We start from the raw sequence: 10,983 nt of genomic DNA, 5'->3' as shown, positions 1-10,983 counted from the left end.
GCGCGCGTGAACAAGGTTTTCGCTCAATCACAGGAGAGGGTGGGTGGATGATGACAAGAGAGGGGAGGGAATTTTGAGAAAGCGGGAGAAGCATCAGGTTTGTGTTAGGTTCGGGAACGCGTACGCACAATGCACCCTCACATGCGATACGTGCGTTTTGAACGCCGATGGATGATTAAATGAACCCACTGCTTTGAAAGAAGCACTAAAATTACGCAAATTGCCTTCACTGTGGAGGAACTGTAACAACTAACGGCAATAGCGTTTTTTTTAAGTGCATAGGACATGTAATGACTTATCCAAAAATATACAGTATTTAAACAATATAAAACACCTATGATAGGTGGCGCATGGGTCTAAGGCACTGCATCTCAGTGCTAGAGGCATCACTACCGACCCTGGTTCGATTCCAGGCTGTATCACAAGCGGCCGTCTTCGGGCGCATAATTGGCCCAGTGTCGTCCGGGTTAGGGGAGGGTTTGGCCAGTGCAGGCCGGCGTTGTAAATACGTATTTTTTCTTAACTGACTTGCCAAATCAAATAAAAATCAAGGTTGGGTAGGTTCATTTCTGAATGTAATCCGTTACATTTGCTAGTTATCTGCCCAAAATAGTCATTACTAACATTACTTTACTGAGTTTGGTTAATCCGAAAGTTATCTGATTACTGACAAAAGGGATCCATCAAACCCATTTGGTATGTCATCATAGTGTTCAGGTGGAACAACATTACATTTAGGCCTTTTTTAAATGCGGAATTGAATGTCATTTAGAAAACAGAAAGGTTTCATAATGTAATCTTTCGCAAACATTCTTATCAAATTGTAATGTAATCCAAAAAAAGTATAATGTAATCGGATTATAATATCTCTGCTGGTAATTTAATTGATTACGTTAGTTTTTTAATATAATTAGATTGCATGTTTTTTTATTTTTTTTATCAGAATACATGTAATCTGAAACTCAACCCTGGTTACAAAAAATTATACTGAACAAAAATATAAACACAACATGCAACAATTTCAAAGACTGTCCTGATTTATAGTTCATATAAAGAAATCAGTCAATTCAAATAAATTAATTAGGCCATCATCTATGGATTTCACAAGACTGGGCAAGGGCGCAGCCAATCAGAATGAGTTTTTACCCACAAAAGGGCTTTAATACAGACAGACATACTCCTCCGTTTCATCAGCTGTCTGGGTGGCTGGTCTCAGACGATCCAGCAGGTGAAGACGCCAGATGTGGAGGTCCTGGGCTGGTGTGGTTTCACATGGTCTGTGGTTGTGAGGCCATTTGGACGTACTGCCAAATTCTCTAAAATGACAATGGATGCAGCTTATGGTAGAGAAATTAACATAGAATTATCTGGCAACAGCTCTGGTGGACATTCCTGCAGTCAGCATGCCAATTGCACGCTCCCTCAAAACTTGAGACATCTGTGGCATTGTGTTGTGTGACAAAACTGCACATTTTAGAGTGGCCTTTTATTATCCCTAGCACAAGGTACACCTGTGTATTGATAATGCTGTTTAATCAGCTTCTTGATATGCCACACCTGTCAGGTGGATGGATTATCTTGGCAAAAGATAAATGCTAACAAACAGGGGTTTAAACAAATTTGGGCAAAACATGTGAGTGAAATAAGATTTATGTACGCATAGAAAATGTCTGGGATCTTTTATTTCAGCTTATGAAACATGTGACCAAAACTTTACATGTTGCGTTCATATTTTTGTTCAGTATATATGGATAGGGCATTTATCCATGATAAAACAGCACTCTTAGCATTCATCAACAGCTTGGCATCAATAGTGAGATTCTATGGCTTAAATGTGTATATAGGACACCAAGCACCCATGCTAAAAATATCCACTGTAGTGGATTTCACTCAGAATGAGAATTAACCATTTCAATACCTGCAGAGCTGTTCAGTTAAGCTACAAGTGCAATAATCAGTGGTTTTAACCCTTTAACAGGCAGCTCAACGAGGCGGTTAAGCTAACTTTGACAACCAATTTTAAAATAAATTACATTTTGTTTGGCATATTTATAATCTCAACCAATGTCATTTATGAAATTATCATGTGGTTTTCATTATCGAAACACCCATATTTTTTTACATTGAAACATGCATTCAAAGATGAAAACCAGGAAGTGAACAAGAGCAGAACTGAACCTCATTTACCACATTTTCTTTTTTACTATACTGAACAAAAATATAAAACGCAACATGGAACAATTTCAAAGATTTTACTGAGTTACAGTTCATATAAGAAAATCTGTCAATATAAAAAAATTAATTAGGCCCTGATTTATGTATTTCACATGACTGGGAATACAGATATGTCTGTTGGTCATAGATACCTTTAAAAAAAAGTAGGAGCGTGGATCAGAAAACCACTCAGTATCTGGTGTGACCACCATTTGCCTCTTTCAGAGTGACACATGTCCTTCGCATAGAGTTGATCAATGTTGATTTTGGCCTGTGGAATGTTGTCCCACTCCTCTTCAATGGCTGTGCGAAGTTGCTGGATATTGGCGGAACACACTATTGACCTGGAACACACTGTCGTACATGTCGATCCAGAAAATCCCAAACATGCTCAATGGGTTACATGTCTGATGAGTCTGCAAGCCATGGAAGAACTGGGACATTTTCAGCTTTCAGAAATTGTATACAGATCCTTGCGACATGGGGCTGGCTGTGCATTATCATGCTGAAACATGAGGTGTTGGCAGTGGATGAACGGCACAACAATGGGCCTCAGGATCTGGTCACGGTGTCTCTGTGCATTCAAATTGCCATCAATATAATGTAATTGTGTTCGTTGTCTGTAGTTTATGCCTGCACATACCATAACCCCACCGCCACCATGGGGCACTCTGTTCACAATGTTGACATCATCAAACCGCTCGCCCACACAATACCATACACGCGGTCTGTGATTGTGAAGCCGGTTGGACGTACTGCCAAATTCTCTAAAACTATGTTGATTCCAGCTTATGGTAGAGAAATTAATATTCAATTATCTGGCAACAGCCCTGCTGGACATTCCTGCAGTCAGCATGCCAATTGCATGCTCCCTCAAAGGTTGAGACATCTGTGGCATTGTGTTGTGTGACAAAACTGCACATTTTGTGGCCTTTTGTCCCCAGCACAAGGTGCACCTGTGTAATGATTATGCTGTTTAAACAGCTTCTTGATATGCCACACCAGTCAGGTGGATGGATAATCTTGGAAAAAGAGAAATACTCACTAACAAGGTGTTTAAACAAATTTGGGCAAAACATTTGAGCAAAATAAGCTTTTTGTGCATTTGGAACATTTCGAGGATATTTTATTTCAGCTCTTAAAACATGGGACCAACACTTTACATGTTGCATTTATATTTATGTTCAGTGTAATTGTGTATACAATGGGAAATTGCAATGTTGTAAAATGTTGTTGTAAAACATCATTTAAGAATGATTAAATTACTAATATGTTGTTTTACAAATGTAGGAATATGCTCTATCAGGCAGTTGAGTTGCCCATTAAAGGAATGCTATTAACTCAATTTGTGAACATGGACAACGGAGAAATATTGTCAAAGGATCATTTTTTTCAAATTCAAAAATCCTTTCATATCCATATAATTATTTACTGTTTGTCTGTTATCTTCAATATGTTTCACAATATCATTCAGTACATGTCATTTTACTGCTATTCTAAGCATATAAATTATAAACACATTCATTTACATGCATTCTGATATTCATATTTTGACACAAATGTAAAGTATTTTATTCATATTTGATATCAGTCCTAATTTAACTAGGCTTATCTTCCATTATAAGTAAATGGAGCAAACAATACTACTTCATGTATCAATTAAAAAGTATTTGAAAATTCCAATACAAAATGACTTTACGCTAATTGTTTGCGATGCATTTTGCAATGCATTATCAATCAAAGAAACATTATTTAATTATTGTCTATACTGAGGCTAAATACACATATTTTGCTATGAAATAGATATTTTCCTGGTGTGCCAGTTAAAGGTTTAAAGACATATCTGGGTACATTAAGCAGAGTTAGGTTCAAAGCATTTAGCATTATTTTGTAGGAAGTTCTTGTTCTGATTTTGTACCTACTACCTACTTTGGCTTGTTGCAAATGATCAAATGTAACATTGACCCAAGGAATCAATACCCCCATAGGTTAAGTTTACTTGGAGGTCATGAGAGGTTTTCATGAAGTAATGGTAAACTTCTTAGGCTACTTATTGGGTTCAGAAAACTATTCATTGATTTGCTCTCTAGTCATGTGTGTGGACAGTGTACGTTTGTGCACAATGTGTGCAGGGCCAGGTCCATGCATAAGCAATCTTGCAGAGGGGCCCCAAAAGGCTAGAGCTGGCTCTGAGTGTGTGTGTGTGTGGGTCTTGGAAGCAGCTGCTGTCAATATTTCTAAAGAACAATCACGCTCTAATTAATTGCCAAAAAGCTCTTGGACAAATTTTGTCTTGACACAAAACACGACCGAGACAATTTGTGTGTGTGTGTGTGTGTGTGTGTGTGTGTGTGTGTGTGCGCGCGCGCCACAAGAACAGCATACCATCCAACAGAGTTCTATATTTCACCTTACTTCCAATGTCACCATGTATGCAGTATTTGACATATAACTGTGAGCTGAACATCGTTCATCCTGAGGATTTGTCCACGTGAAATGAGGTCCAAATCAAATCAAAGTTTATTGGTCGCGTACACAGATTTGAAGATGTTATCGCAGGTGCAGTAAAATGCTTAAGTATCTAGCTCCAACAATGCAGCAATATCTAGCAATACAATAATACACACATAATCCAAAAGTGAAAAAAAGAAGAAATTAAGACATTTAAAAAAAAAAAATATATTTAACCTTTATTTAACTAGGCAAGTCAGTTAAGAACAAATTCTTATTTACAATGACGGCCTACCCAGACGACATTGGGCCAATTGTGCGCCGCCCTGTGGGGCTCTCAATCACGGCTGGTTGTGATACAGCCCGGATATCAGAACAAGCAATGTCAATGTGAGCAAAGGTGTTCATATTTCACCTGCCTTCCCACTGCTACAGAGGCCAGCTCTAAAGTGTATAATTTCATTACAGAGATGCATTACCAGGCCTCTCTCAAAACCACTTGACTGGTGCTGGATGTAATATCTGTGGCGGAGCAGGAGAGATGCACTCAGGCATCTCATTATAATTTGGTTGTTGAGGAACCGCCCAAAACTGACAGTCCAAATCACCTGATGGTGTGGGTGCACAGAGCAAGGATTATGTTTGGGTGTCCGAGTTTATCTAGTCTGCCAATCCATTGTGAAAAGGAGGTCTATCAGAAGACCATTAAAGGGCCAGTGCATTTCTATCAGACCTCAGGATAAGACCCAGATGCAGACAGATCGAAGTAACAAAAGTTTATTACAAAAACGCGACAGGTAAACAACAGGTCAAGGGCAGGCAGAGGGCAGTAATCCAGAGCAGAGTCCGAAAGGTACAGAACGGCAGGCAGGCTCAGGGTCAGGGCAGGCAGAATGGTCAAAACTAGAAAAGAGGGACTAGAGAGCAAACAGAAGTACGGGGCATATACAGGACGAACTGGCAACAGACAAACAAAGACCACAGGTATAAATACACAGGGAATAATGGGGCAGATGGGCAACACCTGGTGGAGACAAGCACAAAGACACGTGAAATCAGGGCGTGACAATTGAGGTTGGAATAATACTATAATGTCAGCTTGTTTTGGTGGTATGACATCACCAGGCAGTAAATTAGTTAATAGTTAGGCCGTTTTCAATAAAACATCACAATAAGGTGCAGATCATTCAATTTGCCTGCTGGGGGTGGGGGGCGTCGCTGGGCAAATTGTGTGTAGTAGAGGTCGACCGATTAAGATTAATCTGAAGATTAATTAGGGCCGATTTCAAGTTTTCATAACAATCAGAAATCGGTATTTTTGGGTGCCGATTTGTATATTTATATATATATATATATATATATATATTTTTTTTTTAAATATATTTTTCTCCCCAATTTCGTGGTATCCAATTGTTCATCACTACAACTCCCGTACGGGCTCGGGAGAGACGAAGGTTGAAAGTCATGCGTCCTTCGATACACAACCCAACCAAGCCGCACTGCTTCTTAATTAACACAGCGCGGCAACCTTGGTTGATGATATTACTATATATTATCTAGCATGTCCTGCGTTGCATATAATCTGACTGAGCATACAAGTATACAAGTATCTAAGTATCTGACTGAACGGTGGTAGGCAGAAGCAGGAGTGTAAACATTCATTCAAACAGCACTTTTGTGCGTTTTGCCAGCAGCTCTTCGTTGTGCGTCAAGCATTGCGCTGTTTATGACTTCAAGCCTATCAACTCCCGAGATGAGGCTGGTATAACCGAAGTGAAATGGCTAGCTAGTTAGCGCAATAGCGTTACAAACATCACTCGCTCTGAGCCTTCCAGTAGTTGTAACGCTGCTTCCATGGTGGCTGTTGTTGTGTTGCTGGGTCGAGCCCAGGGAGGAGCGAGGAGAGTGCCGGAAGCTATACTGTTACACTGGCAATACTAAAGTGCCTATAAGAACATCCAATAGTCAAAGGTTAATGAAATACAAATGGTATAGAGGGAAATAGTCCAATAATGCCTATAATAAGTACAACCTAAAACTTCTTACCTGGGAATATTGAAGACTTATGTTAAAAGGAACCCCCTGCTTTCATATGTTCTCATGTTCTGAGCAAGGAACTGAAAGTTAGCTTTCTTACATAGCACATATTGCACTTTTTCTTTCTTCTCCGACACTTTGTTTTTGCATTATTTAAACCAAATTGAACATGCTTCATTATTTACTTGAGGCTAAATTGATTTTATTTATGTATTATATTAAGTTAAAATTAATTCAGTATTGTTTTAATTGTCATTTTTATTATTTTTTAATCGGCTGATTAATCGGTATCGGGGTTTTTGGTCCTCCAAATATCGGTATCGGTATCAGTGTTGAAAAATCATAATTGGTCGACCTCTAGTCTGAAGTGACGCCTCTAGCACTGAGATGCAGTGCCTTTGACCGCTGCACCACTCGTGAGCCGTCCTTTTCATCTAAGGCAGGAATGAGCTTCGATTGGCTGATTCAAACCTTTGAAGTCTGATTGGCACGAATAACCTAAACATGAAGGAAATTAAAGTTCATCAAAAGGAAACTGGCTTCCGCAGAAACATGACAGAGGCAAAAACAAGAGAACAGGAAAAATGTATTGAGTTAATAATTTCACCCTGATAGAAAATTAAAGGTAAAAAGTCCTCTTCAGTCTCATTGATGCAGTGGTATGTTCTGAGAAAAGAAGAGTTTGTCAATGAATAAAACACATCCCTCCTTAACAACACATTATTAGTGGCACCTTCTTTTTTCCACTTCAATTGCTGTCCTTTACAGCTGTGAGGCTGGGGGACCCAAAATTATTGTGTAGTGTTTATCATTTCCTGCCTATGTGTTGATGCTCCATCCATCAGCAATACAGCCGGCATGTGGTATTGTCATTTCAGACTGAGAGACGACATTGGAGATGGCATTTAGACTAGGTTATTATGTGGACTTGGGCACCCGAGTAACACAATAATAGGTTTTGTGGTCTTAGGTATTGGTAGACATACAGCAGGAATGTACTCAGCAAACATAGAGACAGGTCCTGTGGGCTGGCATCAGGATGAGTCATACTCTCCCTCTCTACAGCAGAGCAGCAGAAAATAACTCCAGCTCTCCACAATCAGAGGATCATTACTGGTATGACTGTACGGCAGGGGCCTTCAACCTTTTCTAGTCCAGGGACCCCCTCCCAGGGAAACCGGTGACCCAGGGACCCCCATATTACCTTAGCCCACCAAAAAATCACATTCCTTGTCTTATCATCAGGTGAGTGATAAATGGCAAGAAGAGGTAATGACCATTTTTTTTAATGAAAAGATTTGGTAGACAGTATTTCATTTTTTTGACCACCCCACATTATAATTGGAAAAGGAAAACTAAACTAACATCGCTGACCGCTAGCAGTACCTCCATGGACCCCTAGGGTCCCCCCGCTCACATTGGAACAGGTTGTCCTGTCCACTGCCTTTGTTGTTTTTCCTGTGTGTCCTCCAAGGGGTCCCTGAGTGCCGCCAACCAACAAATTACTATAACAAAGTGAATTTGCTCCAGGGCTCATAAGATAACTCTTTTGCTGATTAAAAACTGTGCAGCGCCATCCTGGCATGGAGCGGCCATTCCATTTAGATCCCGATCTACCTGGCTGCTTAAATCAGCATTGCACTAATAAGAGCCTTTTTATCTCTTGGAATGAGAGTGCTTAGTCTAGATGCGTGGTTGGATTGGGGCCGGAGATGGGAGGTAGTAAATACTGAGTAGGGACAGAGAGACATAAAGCAAGTCTGGTGAGCATAGTTTTGGTTGGGCTTGAAAGGATGGCTCAGTTATGGCTATTTACTATACATTATAGTAGTTTGCAATAGGGAGTAGGTAGATAGGCTCTATAAATTATGGGAGGATGTGGTTGTAAACTGGACTCTTCTTGGTTGTTATTGCTCCTTTAAATGTGTTTTTACCAGGCCTAGAAAATAGTTATCACCAGCTAAAAGGAAGACAGGTTAAGAATACAAGGTGGACAATGTCAGGTCATACTGTGACATTGCGATTGGTGGCCATCTGGATGAGTTGCTGGGCGAGGCTGTTCCGGAGGCGGGTCCTCTGGGAGAGGTTAACAAAGCAATGGTGAAACAGGAAGGCAATGCTGTCAATCACTACCAGCTGGACCTGGATTTGACCAATACAGGGGCCCAAGTTAATATACAAAAGCCACAAGAAAAGCATTTTATTGATGCTGTCTTTGCTGTTCCAGTTTTTCTACTATTCTATTTTGCTCCAGTCAATCCCGAAATTTAGCCATAATGTTCTATGAGCATTTCAGTTAAGGAATTCCATTTCGACTCGTTCCTTGAAATTGACTGGAATTGAAATGGAACGGAGCCCAACCCAAAATGGAGGTTGTAGAAATAACCCCTTTGGATTGGTTGGATATTTTGGGATCAGTGACAGTATTGGTAGGGATTAGTACCTCAGGGTGCTGAGCCAGGAAGTCAGCCAGGAGATACATCTCCGCCAACAGCTCCACGTAGTCATGGTAACGGACGAGGACGAGGGTGGAAAAGATTGTTTCCACAGTCAGCTCCTTCAAGGCCTCCTGCTGCTCTGGAGAAGGAAAAAATTAAGACAAAAAAAATCAGAGACAGTGAAGTGAAACATTTCTCCAATTAAGCTTGAATCTAAGACGGAACCCTTCTCTAAACCGTCTCTATTGTTGTACATTTTGTCATGGCTCACACATAGTGTATCGATTAAAAGGTGTGACGAAACGAGCAAGCAGTGATTGAATGCATGCAACAGTACTGTTGATCCCCTTATGTCAGCATTTACCAAATAACAGAACAATACTACAGTTTTTCATCAGTAAACCATTCTCTTCATAGCCTAGTATGTATGACAATGTAGTGACAACTACCGATGTGACGAATATGTGTAACATTTGAAAGTCTTTCTTAAAACTGCATTGTTTGTTAAGGGCTTGTAAGTAAGCATTTCACTGTAAGGTGAATTCGGCGCATGTGACAAATCAAATTAGATTAGATTTGACTCATAAGCACTAAATAGATGCTTAAGAAATCAGTTATAAGTCATCCTACATGATGGATGATATAAACGTTCAGTCTCATTGTTTTTGTTCTGTCCTGTACTACTTAGTTACGTGCATCCTCTGCTAGCAGCCCATAATGGTCCACAGCTGCCTGGTCTAGGTCCACAGCCTTCTGGACCAAGAAGCTGCCCTCTGTGTCTATGTACAGAGCCTTGTCTCCCAGCCCCCCAAAACACATAGGGATCTGCGCATCTACTGCCAACTGGATACTTAGGGACACAGAAGGAGGGGTTTAGGTGTGAATGTATGGTGCAGTTATTTTACTATGTTATTATTACATTATACGGAACAGGTGAGTAACTCTTCCACACAGAAGTACCAGAGCTTACCAGAGCTGAGTATTTCCCACTCCAGGCGCCTCGCAGGTCTCAGTGCTCTTCGCCACCGGCAGGCCCCCTCCCAGGGCTGTGTCCAGCGCTGAGCAGAAGGTAAAGATGGTGCCCAGCTCCTGATCTTTCTCCAGAAGCTCCTGTGCCATTAGCCTGCCTGCTGCTGCTCTCTCCTGGCCAGACTCACACCTCACAGGCTGCAGCACCTCTACCGCCTCCTTCTGGGAGCCTCTACAAATACAAACACAGGGATGGAGCTGAAGAGGACAAGATAGACAATCTTGAAGGGGAGAGATACAAATGTTAATGCACTGTAAGACACATTGGGGGAAAAAGTTGGCACCACACATTGACAAAAACAACATATTTGGGATATTTAGGTGTAATTCGTTTCACCCAGAACATGTCCTGTAACTGCATTATAATCTACTACTGTGATAATGTTTCATCAACAACTACAACAACTGTGACTGGTTGGCTAACTTTGCTTAGTTGGAGGTAGCAAGTCAAACACGTCTGCAGTGGAATGAAACCCAGATTTGAGCAGTTTCACTTTGGCAGGCGGCGTAGCTTAACACAGCCCTCTGCAACCTTCTCTTTCTTACCCATTTCAGCGACCTGAATGAGATGGATACGGGCAGACAAATTAAAAAGCTAGCATGCCACTTGCCAGTAATGATAATTTGCTTGATACATTGAACCAGTTTCTAACACTGTTAGAGGAATGAACTCCTACATGTTCATTAACCAATTCAATTAAAACACTCTGTCCATTTCTAAGAATTTGTAAGATACTTATTTGCATAAAATGGACAGAGACCAGTCTCAAAATTAATCAGTAGCGTTTATTTCCCGAGAGCTCTGGTCATAATA

General features: G+C 40.6%; 1 protein-coding gene across 1 annotated transcript; it reads right to left on the bottom strand.

The window, feature by feature from the left end:
* Positions 1–8,706: 8,706 nt before the first annotated feature.
* Positions 8,707–10,719, bottom strand: LOC123999780 (DNA repair protein RAD51 homolog 3-like). Its single transcript, XM_046305806.1, has 6 exons — positions 10,716–10,719; positions 10,612–10,662; positions 10,111–10,378; positions 9,833–9,990; positions 9,146–9,279; positions 8,707–8,844 (listed from the first exon to the last, which is right to left on the bottom strand). Exons 1-6 carry the CDS (start codon positions 10,717–10,719, stop codon positions 8,707–8,709), a joined length of 753 nt encoding a protein of 250 aa, XP_046161762.1.
* Positions 10,720–10,983: the final 264 nt, after the last annotated feature.

The sequence above is a fragment of the Oncorhynchus gorbuscha genome, linkage group LG16 (assembly GCF_021184085.1).
Source record: "Oncorhynchus gorbuscha isolate QuinsamMale2020 ecotype Even-year linkage group LG16, OgorEven_v1.0, whole genome shotgun sequence".
In the NCBI taxonomy this organism is placed as follows: Eukaryota; Metazoa; Chordata; class Actinopteri; order Salmoniformes; family Salmonidae; genus Oncorhynchus; species Oncorhynchus gorbuscha.
This window is presented reverse-complemented; position numbering and strand designations above follow the sequence as displayed.

Coding starts and splice junctions, on each gene's coding strand:
- LOC123999780 (XM_046305806.1), bottom strand. Junction 9,991..10,110: donor GTGGGAAATACTCAGCTCTG/GTAAGCTCTGGT, acceptor TGTGTCCCTAAG/TATCCAGTTGGCAGTAGATG. Junction 9,280..9,832: donor GCTGCTAGCAGAGGATGCAC/GTAACTAAGTAG, acceptor TTCCTTCTCCAG/AGCAGCAGGAGGCCTTGAAG.